The 19,486-nt window shown below is 46.5% G+C and overlaps 1 protein-coding gene across 5 annotated transcripts in view; it reads right to left on the bottom strand.

Moving 5' to 3' along the window:
• The window catches only part of arhgap22b (Rho GTPase activating protein 22b), a 52,882-nt gene that overhangs the window by 1,137 nt on the left and 32,259 nt on the right, over positions 1-19,486 (bottom strand). For 4 of the 5 annotated variants that reach the window (XM_026177136.1, XM_026177133.1, XM_026177134.1 and 1 more), the window contains 6 exons: positions 13,901-14,029; positions 6,902-7,109; positions 6,669-6,801; positions 6,518-6,591; positions 6,307-6,428; positions 5,168-6,179 (listed from right to left, as the gene is read on the bottom strand). In XM_026177136.1, the coding sequence (XP_026032921.1) occupies positions 5,168-6,179; positions 6,307-6,428; positions 6,518-6,591; positions 6,669-6,801; positions 6,902-7,109; positions 13,901-14,029 (1,678 nt within the window). Of the gene's footprint in view, positions 1-5,167; positions 6,180-6,306; positions 6,429-6,517; positions 6,592-6,668; positions 6,802-6,901; positions 7,110-7,385; positions 7,795-13,900; positions 14,030-19,486 lie in introns of those variants that run through there. The other variant, XM_026177138.1, reaches the window with a different exon arrangement.

Here is a 19,486-nt window from a genome sequence, read left to right as displayed (position 1 = left end):
CAACTTCCTACCTTCCCAACTTTTTGTCTGACCCGTGTGCCCAGATTAATACTAATGTGATATTCTTGGCATTGGAGGAAATAAAACAAATCTGCCCTGCAAGAACCGCTGTTAGCTATCTCTCTCTCTACATATATATATGTCTTACTTGCATAATATAATCTCTATCAGTTTTCTGCAAACATTTCCAACACTATCTGGAGCTGAGCTACCAAAACTGGCACACAGGTATAGCTTATAGTTCTTATCTATAGCAGATAATAACATCATCACGTTGCCTAGCCAACACCTACCAAGGGCTATAATGACCCATTTGCAGCATTTATGCACCTCTAATGCCTTATAAGAGCGTTGTATAACTTTAATTTTGCAACGGTAAAATTTCCTTTATATCCAGCTTTAATTATATATAATATATTATGATGTCATCATGTTGCCATGCAACCACCTAACAACAGACTAAAATTATAGACCAAACAATGTGTCCAAATTCATGGGCTGCATCCTCCTGAGGACGCATTTGTAGACCGATTACATCACAGCGACGCGCCGAAGGCTGTCCAAATTCGTAGACTCCTCCGAATGCAGCCGACAAATGCGTCCTCCTTTTCCCCAAATTTGAAGGATGGGTCGGGTGTGTCCTTCGTGGCCCACCATATCCCAGAATTCATAGCGCGGCCCAGCCAAACTCCAGTTTCCGGCAATGGCGGCCGCTACTAAGTTTTAAAATTACTCTTATTAATCTTTCTGGGTCACAAAATAAACTTTTAACATATTTTCAGACAAGAATGTGGGTGTGTAAACTTCAAATATCTGCTCGGTTTATCAAGATATCACATATTTCCAAAAGTGCTTCAATGTTTTCGGAGACGTCTGTTATCCACCAGCTCGATAGCTAGCCAAGAGCTGGCTATCTAGGGTCACTAGAGCCGCAGAGAATGGCACAACTCCCGGCACATCATTTTCAGATCACCGCGGGCTTTCGCTACTCAGGTTAAACGTAATATATAAGTCACTTAGACAACCTAAAATGTTATTGTTTGGCTTTTTTCAGTGTTTTATTTGTTGTAAAGTTATTAGATTAGATAAAATAAAACTTTATTAATCCTCCGGGTGGGTTCCTCCTTGGTTTTCAAACAGCTGAATAAACGTCAAACAGAAAACGGATTAAACAGAAGTGTGAGATTTACGCCAGTGTCCTGTTATATTTTAGATAGCAAGGAGCAGACGGCCAAGTTTATTAAACTCCACCGAGACAGCGGTGACGCTAATCAGAAGGCTAGACCGTCCAATTTCACAGTCGTTTACTTCCGGCTTACCCAACCTGAGGACCCGGCCCACGTAGACCGCGAAGGCCGGGTCCTCAGGAGGATGCAGCCCATGAATTTGGACACGCTAATAATGACGCATGGGCACAGGTATATAAATATGCTGCTTCCAGCCCAATGATTTAACATTTTGTTTGTTGCTTAAAGCACCTCTGTGTCATGGTCCTGGGTCATGTGACCCAGTATTCTGAGTTTTGTTATTTTTTTCAGTCTAGTTTCATTTCAGTTTATCTAGTTACATTCTGTCATGCCTAGGTTACAGTTTTAATTCATGATTTATCAAGCTCCCCATTTTTAAGAAGAATAAGGACCCACTTAAATGTGAGTCATATCGCCCAGTAAGTTTACTTGGATGTGATTATAAAATACTGACCAAGGTACTGGCAGCTAGAATTGAGCTTGTCATAATCATAAGTAAGATAATACATCCTGATCAGACAGGGTTTGTTGCAGGTAGACAACTCTCCAGCAATCTCCGCCGTCTGTTCAATGTAGTATATACTGCTGAAGATAACATTATGCCAGAGATTGTGATATCCTTAGATGCCCACAAAGCCTTTGATCGAATAGAGTATTACTACCTATTTACGGCCCTCGAAAGATTCGGCTTTGGTCCAACATTTTGCTCATGGATTAAAATAATTTATTCGAGCCCCCAGGCTATGGTGAGAACGAATAATATCATATCTGAACCCTTCTCTCTATTCCGGGGAACAAGACAGGGGTGCCCTTTGTCACCCCTGCTCTTTGATGTGGCAATTGAACCCCTTGCGATGATGCTGAGACAGGCTGCTGAATTGGTAGGGATACAAAGGGGGACACAAAACCATAGGCTGTCCTTATATGCTGACGATCTCCTCCTTTTTCTGTCAAACCCTGCCACTAGTATCCCGGTGGCCCTTGGTATTATCAAAGATTTTGGGAGGGTGTCGGGCTATAAAATTAATTTAGACAAAAGTGTTCTTTTCCCCATTAATAAACAGGCGAGGAAACTTTCTTTCCGGGCCTATCCCTTTGCAATACATAAGGATAGATTCGCATATTTAGGTGTTAATGTAACTAGTAAGTATAAAGATTTACTGGACTATAACTTTAAAGTTGCACTGGACAAAGCGAAATTAGATATGGAAAGGTGGGCGTCGCTCCCCTTATCATTAGCAGGGAAGGTAAATTCTGTTAAAATGATTATACTGCCGCGGCTCCTCTATTTATTTCAGACGATACCGATTTTCATTCCTAAATCATTTTTTAAGGAATTGAACAAATGTACGTCTGCCTTTATTTGGAAAAAAACTATCCCCAGGATAAGACGGGAGTTTCTTGAGAGACAGAAAGAAGAGGGAGGTCTGGCTCTGCCGAACTATATGCACTACTATTTTGCTGCTAATATACATAAGTTGTTATTTTGGGTCAAAGAGTTGGATGAGGATGAAACCCCAATATGGGTTCATATGGAAAGGTATGTCTCTAGTCCAGTGTCCCTGCGCTCCCTGGTCTGCGCTCCTCTACTCTTGAGCAAACATCTTTACACAAACAACCCGGTGGTATCTCATTCTCTGAAAATTTGGACTCAATTCAGATCACATTTTAAAAACAGAACCGCCCTCCTGTCTGCTCCCATCTATGGAAATCACTTGTTTCCCCCAGCCCTCGGGGGAACAGCCTTTAGGGAATGGCATAGAGCTGGGGTGGAATGTGTCAAACATCTTTTTAAAAATGGTACTTTTATGTCTGCTGCTCAACTGGAAAAGGACTATGGAATCTCCTCCAAGACTAATTACTTTAGATATTTCCAGGTTCGGGACTTTGTGAAAAAGTCATTCAGCCCCTCCCTCGAGCTTCCACAAAGCGGATGGACAGACGAGTTGATGGACACAGATCCGACTACTAAGGGGACAATCTCCACGCTATATACACATATTCAGAATGTGGCTTCCCCCTCCCTGGACAATGTAAGACGGAAATGGGAGGAAGAATTGGGGCTGGACATTTCAGAGGTTGACTGGGGGGGCTGTAGATCTAGTACACTCTGCTTCTATATGTGTGAGACACGGATTGATACAGTTCAAGGTGTTGCACAGACTGCATTTGTCAAGGGAGAAACTGGCAAGAATGTACCAGGGGGCCAATCCGACCTGCCCCAGATGTAAACAGGTATCAGCCAACTTATGCCACATGTTCTGGTCTTGTTCCAGGCTGAAAGACTTTTGGGCTAACATCTTTAGAACATTCTCATTCATTTCTAATAAGGATATGGAACCAATGCCTCTGACAGCCATCTTTGGTGTGGCACCGAGGGAAACTCAACTAACAGCCTCTCAGAGGAAGGCAATAGCATTCGCCTCATTGCTGGCTAGGAGATTGATTCTACTTAACTGGATAAAGGCAACACCGCCATCCCATAAACGCTGGGTGGAGGAGGTGATGGCACACCTCAAATTAGAACATCTCAGATTTACTATACAGGGCAACACCAAGAAATTCTTTAAGGTCTGGCAGCCTTTCATTTCCTATTTTGAAGATGAGTTTCCTTCCACTCCATAACTGGCAACTCCCCCCCCCCCCCCCCCCCCCTTTTTTTTTCCCCTTTTCTTTTCTTCCTCTGTCTGGGTATAGTTTTGTCTTACACTGTGCGGTAGGACTTGAGTTCGAGCTTTTCTGTATGAATGATATGCTTTCTGAAAACTCAATAAAAACACTTTGATTATTATTATCAAGCTCCCCATTTGTCTCATCCCTGTGTGATGTTTTTTGTGTTAAGTCTTCGTGTGCTTATCTGTCATGTGTCATGTCCAAGTTTTCTTTGTTTGTCAAGTTCGAGTCATGTCTGGGTCTCGCTATGTTTCTCGTTTTATTTTGAAGGATCCTTGTGTTTTTTGTTTATTGTATTTAGCTTCGCGTCCCCTGTCCTGTCATTATGTTAATTGTTGTCAGCTGTTTTCCCCGTGTGATTCCGCTTCCCCTGATCATTCCTTATGTGTACTTAATCCGTGTGTTTCTGCTCAGTCGGTGTCAGATCGTCTGTTATCCTCACCTCATCTTTTCATAGTTTCCGTTATTGTCTCACTGTTTCATAGCCTGCCTAGTTACTCTGTGTTCATAGTTTTTTTCATAGTTCTTTCACAGAGTGTCATAGTCTTTTTAGTTTACACAGTGTTCTTAGTCTCCTTAGTTTTCCCAGTTTCAGTGTTCTCTAATGTTTTTGTCATGCCATCAGCCACAATAAAGGCTCGCTTTATTTTTGGAAACCTAGTTCTGTCTCCACTGTGTCTGCATCTGGGTCTACCTCTTCTTCACACCGGTGCACCCCGCCGTGACACTCTGTGTATGTCTTAAAAAACATGCCATTTATTTCCATGACAGGTTTTAGTTGCAAAAAGGGAAAGGTTTTTGAAAATACCAGTTCATTTTCAGTGTTACAGATAACAACATTTTAAGTGTTAACACACTTAAATTGGTGTGTTACAAACTGAGCATAGGTGTGCTTTAACCATGCCATTTGGGTTTAGTATAAAAAATGGTAATTGGAATTATGGTAAATATACAATCTTTTGTTTTGGGAACTTTTTCCATCTCAGGATGTATTTCATATTTATTTATTCAGTCTTTATTCACTGTCTTCCTGACGTGTTCCCCCAACTGTAAAGAACAGCAATACGAAAGTGCCCTTTAAAGGGCTCACAGCAGGTTGTAATTGAAGTACTTCCATTGGTTCTGTGCTAATGAAATAAAAGCCTGACATCCAAAACCATAAAGTTCATTCAAATGTCTTTCTATTTACCATATAAAAGACCGACACTACTATTATAAGTTTGAAAGATCCTGCATCAGAGACTTACTTTTGGATCCTGGCCTCATATGTAGTCTTCTGTTTTCTCAGCTCGTCTTTCAGTCCCTCTACCAGGCTGCTCAGTGTTAGTTTTTCCCCATCTCCATCTTCGGACATGATAATGGACGGCACCCCGGCTGCCGTGGCCACGTTTCCATTTTCACTGCAGGCTGCGCTGCTGCTGCACAGCTCCATGGCCTCGCAACTGTCCTGCTCGGAGCTCGCGTCTGTCGTCATCCCTCCATCCCTTTCTTTGTTAATCTCTCTGTGGCTTTCTCCATCTTCCACCACACCTCCACAGTTCTGGTGCACCGGGGGCTCGCTTGCTGAGTCCGGGACAGATATTTCACAGGAGGACGTGGACCACGGTGTGCTGGATACACTTGGAACGCTCCCCATGCTAGAGGAGGAGGTCACGTTGTCATACGTGGACAGCCTCTGGGACGAGCCGGTGGAGTCACGGTCACGGGTGGACCGTTCCCCTGAAGATGTGCGCCGGTGTCCCCTCAAGGAGGACAAACCGTTCATAAGCCAGTTGCCCCCGCTTCCACCTCCTCCACCACCAGAAGACAGACTGGTTGTATCTGCTGCGGAGCCACTGCTGCTGGTTTGCTTAGCTTGCGGCTGGGAACGAGGCGCTGAAGAGCTTTTGAAGGAATATTTCCAGGAAGGCATGGTCTTGGCTTGTTTACTCGGACTGATTACCGTCTCACCCTTTCCCGATGAAGACCCAAGTTTTGGTCCAGGGTTTGGGTTAGGGGTCTGAGTGGGACTGACGGCTGCGCACAGCTTGGCGTCCAGGGATGAGGCACTGCTGTGCAGATCTTGGTCTGGGTTGGAGACAGGGCAACTCTGAAGGTCCTCTTCAGAGATCCAGGCTCCCAGGCTGCGGTGTTGGAGATGATGCCCTTGGATGGGGATCTCAGTTTGGGGTAGAGCTGGCCCCTCCTGTTCCCTCCCTGAGTACAAACGGTTGTGTTCCCTGATGAGGACTGTCATCAGGTGCTGGACAAGAGAAGTTCCTAGACAATACAAATCACATTCAGCCGGTGTCGGTATAACTTTTTTAGTTTTATTCTAAACTATCATTTTTAATAAATAAATTACAGAAAAACAGAACCTTATTTGATTGTCACTAATTTTCTGTACCTTCCATGATAGTGACTGGGTCCTCCATCTTCGGTCTAAGGATGTTAGGTCCAAATACTGTGGCAAGGTTCTGGACACTCATCTTGTTCTCATTACAGTGGGACTGGACCTCATCAAGGAATCTAAGGAGAGATATAGTGAAAAACTAGAGTAAAAAACTGATTAGGCTACAAAAGCCTAAGTTCTCAACCTAACGGGTGAAGTCACTCACTTGCATATGTACTTGAGGAGGTTGTAGTTCGGTAGAGGTAGAGTGCTAACTTGCTTTCCAAGCTCCTGGACTCCCTGATATGAGACAAATCATCCTTATTCTACTCACAGTACCACTCAAAGTCCTCACACCAAAGGTAAACAGCACATACCTCCTCCTCATCTTTGGCCAAAAGCTGCGCACAGGTTAGAAAGTCTTCATATTTGGAGAAGGGGATAACTGGTTCAGGCAGCTCTCGCAGGTACAACTTCAGCAAGGATGCCACTGTGTGGACGTCTGTGTTACTGCAAGTCAGAAAGAAAGATGATTCAGTAGAATTCAAATCAGTGATGATCATAAAAGTCTTTGGCAAAGTGAATTTTCCCATTTCATCCTCTCACCCACCTGTCAAACAGGGGCTTGTCCCCACAGTCGAAGGCCTCCTGCAGCTCCCTGACCAGGTTGGCCTGTCCTGGCATTCGAAAGAGACCTTCCTCATCCAGACCCCTCTCTCTGATAAAGTCCACACACTGCTCAACCAGCAGGGGTGCAAGGCGGGGGCCAAACTTCTTCTCGTACTGCACTGTGTCCTCTAGATGCTGGCCAAATATCCCTGTTGACAGATGGAAGAAACATAACATGTCAGGGCTTTCTGAAGGCACGAGGCCGTAGTTGGTTTTTGGATTGTGGAGCAAGTGATGAAAATATGTACATTTATTCTGTGGGAAAATTGAATATGACAGGATGTTTCTGGAACAGCATTTTTTGGTTATTTGTAGCCTTCATATGATTACAAAGATAATTAATAAATAAATAAAAAGTGACAGTTAACATGAACAGAGGAAAAAAATGCCCAGAATAAATATGCAATTTTATGCCAGGTTATTACCTGTTGTTTGGCTGCAGCAGTCACAGCTGGATGTTAGCTTGCAGTAATGGTAGTAATTGAAAGAACAGGAGCTGCACAGTTGCAGAAAGCGTTTGTCATACCTCCCCAGCCCACATTTCACCATGTTCATCCATTCCTGTTCAGGCATTTGACTCTTGTAGCTGGTAATTAATCTTTCATTTATCCCACAGACTTCAGCAGAAACAAGCCAAGTTGAGGAAAATGACAGAGAAGCTTGGAAAGAGCAGCTGAGGAAGCAGAGACATGTTGCATGGGTTCTGCTGTGACTGCAGTGCTGCTGTTAAGGAGGGGTCTATGATTTGGCACAGATCTATTCTGGACACAGAGGCAGCAGACTGGCACATTTTGCCTGTGAACTGGAGAGGGAGGCTGGAAATACCACCCAGCCGGTCAGGGGATTCACTCTGAACATACACAGCAAAATCTCCAGTGTTAATTTAACACTGGAGATTTTGCTGTGTAGGTGTCAGTGTATTGACTTTCACTGTGCATTTAGTATGAATGTTGAGGGGAAAGTGAAAATTCTAGTGATATAGGCTAATGATAAGCTAAGCTAATGCGCAAAAATATATTTTTATATATTCATTCTATTGTTTCTTTTTCACAATTTTTTTTCTATCTCGTTTTAAAACTTTTCCTTTGGAAAGATAAACCCCCGCGTATCAGCTTAAAAACGCTTCAAAGAACCAAGGATAAAGTCCCCTTCTGGCCACATGTGCCTCAATTTTATTCCACAACTTAGACATCCACATTACTCACACTCTCATAACACATACATATAGGGCCTTGAGGGTGGGCACGTTAACGGCGTCCAGTGGATGGTCTGTGTATTCAACCCCACCTCTGGCGCCGGTGCCCACCTCTCAATTTTAAATCCATGTAGACATTGAGGGTTCTCGGGAGGAGCCGTGCTAACACCTGCTGCTCTCTGGCAGCAGCACCATGCTCTCCCGTATTTTAAATGCACCTTAGAACAACACGCAGCAACACTACACATGAGCGAGAGGAGGGAGGTTTGGAGTCTTCACACACCCCTGTTCTCTGCTGGCCATTGGGGCGGGGGGGCTGGAAGGAGGTGTTGGCCGTCCCTGCTGCTGCAGAGCCTGGGGTGGTCTGCTTGCCTCCACCCTGGGGGAAAGGGTAACATCTCCTGGGTCTAGGTGCCGTTTCCCCCTCCAGGGGCGAGGGTACCTGGACCCGGGGTATAGAGTTTGTTTGGGGAGTGTGATTGTGTGTACAGTGTCCATGTATGTCTATCCCTACGTTGGGTTAGTGCTGAGTATTTGTATATGTGTGCATGAGGGTGGGAATGCATGTTTGTGTCCGTGTCTATATGTCAGGTCGGGTCTTAGACTCCACCTCTCTGGGAACTCCCAGGCCCTCCAAGGCCTATCTCCCCTCACCACACTCCCTGCCGTTAACTGATGCCCTCAGGGGTCAGTGCGTTGGTGGTTCTTGGTGACCGGGGCTGGGCGCTCAGGTATGTACCGGCTCACTCCCGGTGACTACTTGGCGGGGCCTGGTGCCTGTTGCTCGGTCAGGCCTCTTCTGGGGCAAAGGGGGCCCTCGGGCCTCCGGCCTCTCGGCCTGCGGCTCAGTTCACTCTGGCACAGCTGGCTGCCGGCAGCTGGCGCCACTACAGCCCCCTCTGGCTTCTGCTCCGTGGCTACTGGGTGACCCCTCATCTGGGGATCTCCTCAGCTTTTCCCAGGAGGGTGGCACGGATGCCCCTCCGGTGGTCCACCTTGGGCTCTCGCACTCTGGGGCCTCTGGATGTCTGGGGCCTGGATCTCCTCCATGCCTGCTTCATGCCCTGGGGGACCGGGCTATGGCTCTCTACATCCTCTAGCAGACTATTACATGTGGAAACCTGGAAACCATTTGAATACAAGCGCGCTGATCCACACAGGTGTGCACACAGGTGTTCACTGTTCATAGACATAAACTACACCTCTATTGGCTGCCATCTCCAAGCATATTGTGCACTGTCTGTCCTTTTTGCTACACAACAAAATTCAATATTTAGTATTTACTGCTGTTTACACTTAGCTAGATTAATGCGATGCTGTTGTGTTTAGTATGTTGCTCTGTTTTTTTGCTTATTTTCTCTTCTTTTTCTCTCAACAGGTGATCCAGGAGATTTTTTTTTCTTCTTTCTCTTTTTAAGTGCCCTTTTTCCTCTGTCCCTCTCCCCTTCTGTTTTTCTTTTCCTTCATCTTTCTTTCTCCCTTTCCTATCCCTCAGTCATGTCTGTCCTGTTTGTAACAACTGAAAATAAAATAAAATAAATAATAACAACAAAGGTCGATCAAATGGACCAATACGGCAAGGCCGTGATGATCCATTTGCAAAGTAAATCCATTGGGTATCCTTGTTGGTCTGCAGACAACAAATCTGACGGCTAAAGAACCAAATGGGACAGGCAAAAAAAAAAAAAAAAAAAAAAACTTTTTAAAGGTGCTTTAGTTTTTTTTCCTTTCGAAGACCTACACAAAAGCTAGCATTTTTTGCCATCTTTTCAACGGTCAAAAATCTAGAAAAAAACATGCTAGCTTTTTGTCCTAGCAGCACAAAAAGCTAGCATTTCAGAAAAGTTAACAAAAAGCTGGACAAAAATGCTGTTAGAATTTTATCAGTTGCTAGCACAAAATGCTAGCGTTTTAATAAAAAGCTAGCATAGACAAAAAACTAGCACATATTTATTACAAGATTAAAATGAATTATTATTTTTCCAATCTTTTGGGGGGTATTAAAAAAGTTCAGATAGTGAGAAATGCTGTCATTGTCCAAAACGATAAACATGTGACTGGAAAGATGACCCAGGACTCTTTACTCTCATTTCTTCATGCACCAAGTATAAAATCTATCTATCCATTTTCTTCTATTATCCAAATTGAGGGGGTGGCTAACACAGACACAAATACGTTACACTCACATTCACACTTAATGGTAATTTGGGACCTTTCAATTACTAACTGGATGCCTTTGGATTGTAGAAGTAAGCTGGAGAGAATCCACACAGACGCAGGGAGAACATGAAAACTACACACAGAAAGACCCCAGCAAGCCAGTGGATTCAAGCCCACATTTAAAACGTCTTGTTTTGTGAGAGCAGTGCTAACCTCCGTGCATAGCATTGTGGTATTGCAACTTTTTCTTAATTAATTAGGCCTATGCTAGCTATTTATAAACGTCTGTTATTTGTGTTTCTTGTGTGGACATTTAAGCTAGTCATGCTTGTCATAGATCTTCCCTTATTTTTCCATCAGCCAAGCTTACAGAACTTCTTTTTTTGGGTGTTTTTATTTTCTAAAATTGAGGGAATAAACAAAGATAAATGACTAATTTTCATAAAGAATAGGTCTGCTAGTTGCCAGCAGCTCTTAAACATGCTTTACTAAAGACAAGGATTAAAATTAGATTAATGATATCATACAGTATATTATTTATGTGTTATTCTACATTTATCCCCCTGTTAATATAGAGCTGCTTTGTAACCCAACACCTTCCTGCTCAGCTGCTCCTTATGCCCCACATCATAACCAGACAGGCCTGGTTATATTTCTGGCCTTAGACATCCCGAGCAGACAGGGTGAGAATTACCTGCAGGCTAAAGAAATGAGACAGAGTTGGGGTTGGAGATAGTTTGCATAGCTCAGCTCAAGTGTGTTACCTAAACATTAAAGACAGAGCAGAGATGTGGACTGCAGTCTTTTCTATTCTAGCAGAAAGAGCAAGTTTCATATATTTTGGGCGATGTGTTGAGCTTATAAGGCAGAGAGGAAATCTCCTGCACTGGAAGGCATGCCTTGAATTATTGCTGGCAAAGAAATATGAATAATATATCTTGCTTTCTTTTACACAAAGATGATGAACAAAAGCAGTGTTAGCTGGGCGTCGGGGGGTTCCCCGGAGGCATTTTCCTTGGGGGGCTCAACCCGGGGTAGCGGTCATGTCTGGTTAGGGGCTCTGTTGGCTCTCAGGTGACTGTTTCCTCGCGGCTGCGTGCAGCGGGACTAGGGGAGGGTCTGTGCTGACGGACGTGGGTTACTGACCTGGTAGCCTGGCTGCCCCTGGGTGGGTCCGGGATGGGCGTGAGCTTTCCTCTCCTCAGGGGCTCTCTCTACAGGAGGGGGAGATACAGGAGAGGTGGAGGAAGATCTCAGCCTGGGTGTTTATTGTCTTATGTAGTCTGGAAGAAGAGTGGATGGTGGGGTGGGTGCAGTTTTCTCTGTGGTGGGATTGGGTGGACTGTCCTGGGCTCTGTGGGGCCGGGAGGCGCTGCTGCGCTGGGCCCCGGTCTGGATGGACCTGGGCCCCCTTTCCCTGGTGGGTCGCGGAGTATGGGGGTGCCTACTGGGGTCAGCGGGGGAGCTGGCCCCAGGGAGGGGTCACTTGCCCCTCCCTTCCTTCCCTCCCCATCTCCAGCTGCCTCCCTCTTCCCGCTCCACCACAACCACCCACACATGCAGGACCTTGGAGTAGGGGTATGTCACCAGGGTGCAGAGGAGGCCACCCCCCCCCCCGTCCCCTTCTGGCTGCCTCTGCCTCAATTTTATCCCACAATTTAGACATTCACATTACTCACACTCTCATTACACGTACATATAGGATCTTGGGGGTGGGCACGATACACGGAATCCAAAGTACCATCAGGGTGTACACCCCACCCCTGGCGTCGTTGCCCACCTCTCAATGTTAAATACATGTAGACATTGAGGGCTAGCAGGAGGGACCATGCGCTTACCTGCTGCTCTCTGGCAGGTAGCTCCAAGCCCTCCTGGGTTTTAAATGCACCTTAGAACACACATGCATCAACACTACAATGAGCGGGTGGAGGGAGGTTTGGAGTCTTCTCTCACCCCCATTCTCTGCGACCTGCTGGAGCGGGGGGGCTAGGAGGAGGAGTTGGCCGTCCGACTGCGGTCTGGAGTGTGGGGCCTCCCTGCTGCTGCGGAGTCGGGGCAGTCTGCCTCCCCCCACCGCAGGGAAAAGGGTAACACCACCTGGGTCTGGGTGCAGTTCCCCCCCTCCAGGGGCAAGGGTACCTAGACCTGGGGCTTAGAGTACGCTTGGGGAGTGTGATCGTGTGTACAACGTCTCTTTATGTCTGTCTCCACGTTGGTTGAGTGTGGAGTAAGTGTATATGAGAGCATAAGGGTGGGAATGGATGTTTGTATCTGTGTGTGCCTGTATTTCTGTGTCTATATGTCAGGTTGGGTGTCAGGCGCCACCTCTCTGGGGACATCTCAGGCCCTCCAAGGTATGGAGGCCTATCTCCCCCTACCACCACTTCCCCTGCCAGTGGCGGACTCCCTCAGACATCTGTGCGTTGGTGGTTCTTTGTGTCCGGGGATGGGCGTCCAGGTACACACCGGCTCACTCCTTGGCGGCCGCTTATCGGGGCCTGGAGCCTGGGGCTTGCTCGGGCCACTTCGGAGGTGGGGTGCCCCCGGCCTCTCGGCCTGGGGCTCGGTCACTCAGGCACGGCTGGCTGCCGGCGGAGCTCACGGGCGCGTCACTGCAACTCCCCCTGGCTTCTGCTCCGCGGCTGCTGAGTGAGCCCTCATCTGGGACTCTCCTCAGCTCTTTCTGGGACAGTGGCGCAGCTGCCCCTCTGTTGGTCTTCCTTGGTCTCTTGTATTCTGGGGGCCTCTGGATGTCTGGAGTTTTGATCTCCTCCATACCTGCTTCATGCCCTGGAGGACGGGGCTGTGGCCCCCCCACACCCTCTAGCAGATTATTACATGAAGGAACCTTTTAAAAAACAAAAAACAAGCGCGTCCATGCTCACAGGTGTACACACGGGTGATCACACCCACAAACTACACACTTTTTGGCTCCTACCTCAAAGCACACTGTGTTCTGTTGATCTTATGTGCTGCACAATAATGTTTAACATTTAGTATTTACTGTCATATTCCCATATATCATTGTGATGTTGTTTATTCTATTACTCTTGTTCTCTTCTGCTTGTTTTCTTTTTTCTTTCTCAGCAGGTGACCCAGGTGATTGATATATGCATTTTTTTTCTTTTTTTCTTCTTTTTTTTCTTTTTCTACTCATTCTGTTGGTTTATGTTTTTTGCCCTTCTCCCCCGTCCCTCTTCTCAGCTGTTTCTCTTTCCCTCTTTCTTTCTCCCCTTCTTTCCCCCAGTCAAGTCTGTCCCGTATTCAGTAAGTGAAAATAAAATAAACAATAAAAGGTGAATCAAATGGACCATTATGGCAAGGCTGGGATGGTCAATTTGGTAAAGTAAATCCGTTGGGCATCTTTCTTTGCCTTTAGACAACAATTCTGATGGCAAAAGAGCCAAACGGGACAGGCCAAAAAAACAAAAAACAAAAACAAAAAAACAAAAACAAAAAAACAAGCAGTGTTAGCTTGGCTTTTATGTTTGTATATTTTCCTTAGAGAAATATGGATTTTTAGTTGCTACTGATTGGTGGCCTAATATGTTTTTTTCGTGTTTCAGTTCAAAGGTTTGGCTTTACCTCCTCCAAATGGTGCCCAGATGACCCGCCGTATGGCCTTGACCCAGTCGTCCATATCACTCTGGGAGTTTGCCATGAGCAGGAAGGATTCATGGCTGATGGGTGCCCGATCCTTCTCTCCTGTTCCGCCTGCGGGGACACACAAGGAAGAAGCGTATGAGTGAGTACAACAGAGATGAAATAGGGCTTAATCGTGGAATCAAACTTGTGCTCTGCAGTGTGATGCTACTAGATGGGTTTTATTTTTGGTTATTTGTTTGTTTTTTTGTCTTCATAGGGAACTGCCTCATAAATTTACCTTGAAATAAATGTCAAACTGCTCAGGACTTTCTCTGAAGTATCCTAGCAGTTGAATACAAGATAATAAATTGTTGAGAAGATGAACTCTAACAGAAAAAACATTTAAAACAAACCATTACTGTTAAGAATTAACAAGTAACTATTACAGATATCATAAACATGTAACATGATAAATAATAAGCCAAAAACCTCACAGATCTGATAAAGGGGAAATGATTATTTGGATTAAGTTGGAATTGTGATAGCAGCAGATTTCGCAGAGAGCATTGTTTACTAGTTACACATATATAAGTGAATTTGATCTTCTTTACCTTAAGGTGAAGAGGTTTTGAACTCTTATTAGGTCTCTATGTTATGCATGTTTGATACCAAAATAATACATTTAAACTGAAAACAAGTCCAAAACATACATTTGCACTGGACTTGAGTGGGCTAAATGCTGGGGTAAACGTTTTGGTTTGGTAAGGTGGATTCAATTCAATTCGCCTCAAGGCACTTTATATTGTAAGGTAGACCCTACAATAACACATACAGGGAAAAACCCTGTAAAAAAAACTTTGGCGAAAGTGGGAAGGAAAAACTCCCTTTTAACAGGAAGAAACCTCCGGCAGAACCAGGCTCAGGGAGGAGCGGGGCCATCTGCTGCAACTGGTTGGGGAGAGAGAAGGAAGACAGGATAAAAGACATGCTGTGGACAAGAGCCAGAGATTGATAACAAGTGTGATTCAGTGTAGAGAGGTCTGTTAACACATAGTGGGTAATAAATGTAACTGAGGCAGAAATACTCATAGGATGCATCATCGGAATCCCCCAGCAACCTACACCTATTGCAGCATAACTAACGGTGTGTTCACACCGAACGCGATAGAGGCAGGCGGAGCGTCAGGCTTACATGTAAAGTCAATGGAAAGGTGCGCTGACCCGCGATTGCGGCTCCCGCGAAAATTCGGAAGCAGATTTGCGTCGCGAAAACGCGAAAACGCCAGAAACGCGCGTGAGTGTAGCGCGTTTCAGGCGTTTGACTCGCGAAAAAAACCACGCGCGTGAGTTTATGTGTTGCATTTTCTGCATACACGCGTTTCGCGTCCCCCGCTCGAGTTGGAAAAATCTGAACTCCAGCGTCAAATCGCGCCGCGACAACCAATCAGGAGCCTGGTGACGTGGCTGTTACCTAGTTCAAAGAGGCAGATCCAGCCAAAGCCCTTTATTCTTCAATAGAAGGAAGACTAATCAATGCCGTAGCAAACAACCCGGAGCCGTACGACACCAGCTGCTTTCTGGACCGAGACAGGAATATAAAGGACCGAGCTTGGAGGAAGATATGTAAAGAGATCGGGCAACCTGGTAAGTTCATTCATTTCTCTTAAGTTTTCTCTAAAGTTTTCACTGACCCGGGGAAGCCGCACAAAAGCTAGCAAGCCACCGCTATTTTCCCACTGACGTACAAATACCGTTCTGCTTTTAGGCATGTTGTCATTTAAGAATATATTTTATTGTTTATTAATAAACAGCACACAGTGGTCCCGCTGTTCATCTGTCACTGCCTCTTTTTTCTTAATTTTCATTTTCTTTTTTTTGCACCGGACAGCATTGCATTCTGCAGCCTGATTGACAAATCTCCTGCGCTTGCCAAATTTATCATGTTTGGTTTTGATAACCATCACGTCCAATAGAAAAAACAGCACAAAAACACCCATAACTATGAGCCTCATTCGGAAATAGACACCTGCACCGCGAGGGAAAAAGGCGCACGAAAGTGGCAGGCAGATGAAGACAAACCGCGGCATAATAATACTTTTACGTTTTGCAATCTAGGGACCATTGTCTACTCTATGATTATTATATTCAACCTGTTAACATTTAATACTGTATTGATAGAACCAACTGATTCTGAAGCAGAGCATCCCCTGTTGCTTCTCCTGGCTCCCCAGTCCCTGAGCTCCTGCTGCTGCACCCACAGGTATGTACAGCAAGCACTGATACCTTTTTAGTCGGTGGGATTGCCTGTGATCACCTTTACTAAAGATCTACAACCAATCTGATTATATCCTGTTTTTGGTTTGTTTGTTTTTTTCAATGTTGAAATTAAAATCTAGTAGCAGCCTTCTCATTTCTTTGTGTTTTGTGCTGTTTTACAGGCCCACAGGGGAGGATGGCTCCGAGGCAGATGAGGGACGGGTCCCAGGACGGTCCATCGGTGGTGGAGCTGGAGCCACACCAGTCTCCAATGGAGCATTTCCTCCTCAGCCTGGTTCCTGCTCTGGAGAGCAGCTGGTCCTTTTTATTCCTGTCTCTCTGTAAATACTTATATTTTATATATTTATGCTTAATGTATTTCTGTGTGAGAATTTTAATATTATTTCAAATCAAAAATCAACCAAGATGGCGCCGCGTATGGTTGCCCTGGTGCTTCAGTGCGTTACTTTTGTTTTGTTTTTGTGCATTTCTTCTGTGTCTGGGCACTCCTCTGGATACTCGTACACCAGAGAAGAGCTCCTTAACTACAGGACTACAACGCCTGTGGATTTATTTCCAATATTTGTCGCATCTGCGGCAGATTTACTGCTGACTCTGACCAGGAAAGCGAGACGCCGAAAGAGAGGGAAGCGAGCCGGCGCACTCGTGCGTTTGAGGAGACGCGGACTGCGAACTGCTCTTCCTGGGATCTTCCTTTCTAATGTACGCTCACTCGGGAATAAGATTGACGAACTGGCCCTGATGAGAAGCATGAACAGAGACTTTGCCTCCTCCTGTGTCTTATGTTTTACGGAGTCGTGGCTCAGTGAGAACATCCCAGACTGCGCGCTCAAGCTGGAGGGCTTCCATCTGCTGCGCGCGGACCGGCAGGCCGCTCTCTCCGGTAAGTCCAAAGGTGGAGGTCTCTGCTTCTACATCAATAGTGGCTGGTGCACAGATGTGACAGTGATTGCTCAGCACTGCTCTTCCTCTCTGGAATATCTTTTTATCCACTGCAAACCGTTTTATTCTCCGCGGGAGTTTGCTTCATTCATCCTGGCCGCTGTTTACATCCCGCCAGACGCAGATGCGCAGGCAGCTCAGTGCGCACTCGCGGAGCAGATTCTCCACACGGAGCGGACATTCCCGGACTCTCTCATCATTGCTCTTGGGGACTTTAACAAAGCCAATCTGAGCCATGAGCTCCCGAAATATAAGCAGTATATTAAATGCCCGACCAGAGAGGAGAGGACATTGGACCACTGTTACAGCACGATCAGCGGGGCCTATCGCGCGGTGCCCCGCTCTTCACTCGGACTTTCTGACCACGTCATGATCCACCTAATCCCCGCGTACAGACAGAGGCTGAAGCTCTCCAAACCTGTCGTGAGGACTAAAAAACTGTGGAGCAACGAGGCTGTGGAGGAGCTTCGCACGTGTTTGGAGACCACAGACTGGGACACATTGAAGGCTGCTTCTAACAGCTTGGACGAGTTTACGGACACTGTCACCTCCTATATCCACTTCTGTGAGGACAGCATTGTGCCATCACGCACCAGGGTGAGTTATAACAATGACAAACCCTGGTTTACTCCTAAACTCAAAAAGCTGTGGCTGGAAAAGAGAAAGGCGTTCAGAAGCGGAGACAGGGACTGCTACAGAGAGGCCAAGTACAGGTTCACTAAAGAAGTGGACATTGCTAAACATCAGCACTCTGAGAAGATGCAGCAGCAGATCTCAGAGAATGACTCGGCCTCTGTGTGGAAAGGTTTTAGGAATATTACAAACTACAAGCCTAAAACCCCCCACTCCACTGATGACTTGCTCTTAGCCAACACCCTTAACAACTTCTACTGCCGTTTTGACGAGCCATCAGGCAGCCTTCACACCTCCAACGGCCCCAACAATAGAGGCACTTTGGACACTCATTCCCCCACCTCTCCCCCCTCCATAGAGCCATCACCACCTTCAAACTGTTCACCTACAACACCCCCCTCCTCACCCCACACAAAAGAGGATTTCACACCACAACTCTTCATATTCATGAAGCAGATGTGAGGAAGCAGTTTAAGAACCTGAATGCTCGGAAAGCTCCCGGCCCAGACGGCGTGTCTCCTGCCACCCTCAGACACTGTGCAAACAAGCTGGCCCCAGTGTTTTCTGGCATTTTCAACTCCTCACTGCAGGCATGTCATGTGCCTGCCTGCTTCAAGTCCTCCACCATAATCCCTGTCCCCAAGAAACCTAGGATCACTGGACTAAATGACTACAGACCCGTGGCTCTGACATCTGTGGTCATGAAGTCTTTTGAGCGCCTAGTTCTCTCCCATCTCAGGACCCTCACGGCCCCCCTCCTGGACCCCCTGCAGTTTGCATATAGAGCCAACAGGTCTGTAGACGACGCCATCAACATGGCCCTACACTTCATCCTGCAGCATCTGGACTCCCCAGGAACCTACGCCAGGATCCTGTTTGTGGACTTCAGCTCTGCCTTCAACACCATCCTTCCAGACCATCTCCGAGACAAGCTTTCCCAGATGAATGTGCCTGATCCCATCTGCCGGTGGATCACTGACTTCCTGACGGACAGGAAGCAGCACGTGAGGCTGGGAAAGAATGTCTCGGACTCCCGGACCATCAGCACCGGCTCCCCTCAGGGCTGTGTTCTTTCTCCTCTGCCCTTCTCCCTGTACACCAACTGCTGCACCTCCACCCACCAGTCTGTCAAGCTAATCAAGTTCGCAGATGACACCACCGTTATTGGGCTCATCTCTGACGGGGATGAGTCTGCCTACAGGAGGGAGGTTGAACGTCTGGTGTCCTGGTGCAGCCACAACAACCTGGTGCTGAATGCCCAGAAGACAGTGGAGATTATTGTGGACTTCAGGAAGCACACAGCCCCACTCCCCCCCATCATCCTGACTGACACCCCCATCACCTCTGTGGACTCATTCCGCTTCCTGGGTACCACCATCACCCAGGACCTGAAGTGGGAGCCCACCATCACCTCCGTCATCAAGAAAGCCCAGCAGAGGATGTACTTCCTGAGGCAGCTGAAGAAATTCAACCTGCCAACACGGATGATGATGCAGTTCTACACTGCAATCATCGAGTCCATCCTCACCTCCTCCATCACCGTGTGGTACGCTGGAGCCACTATCAGGGACAAACAGAGACTGCAGCGTGTTGTGCGCTCTGCTGAGAAGGTGATTGGCTGCAGACTCCCATCTTTGCAGGACCTGTACACCTCCAGGACACTGGGGCGTGCAGCTCGGATCTCAGCTGACCCTTCTCACCCTGGACACAGTCTGTTTGACCTGCTCCCCTCAG

Source organism: Astatotilapia calliptera, chromosome 8 (assembly GCF_900246225.1).
Source record: "Astatotilapia calliptera chromosome 8, fAstCal1.2, whole genome shotgun sequence".
NCBI lineage: Eukaryota > Metazoa > Chordata > Actinopteri > Cichliformes > Cichlidae > Astatotilapia > Astatotilapia calliptera.
This window is presented reverse-complemented; position numbering and strand designations above follow the sequence as displayed.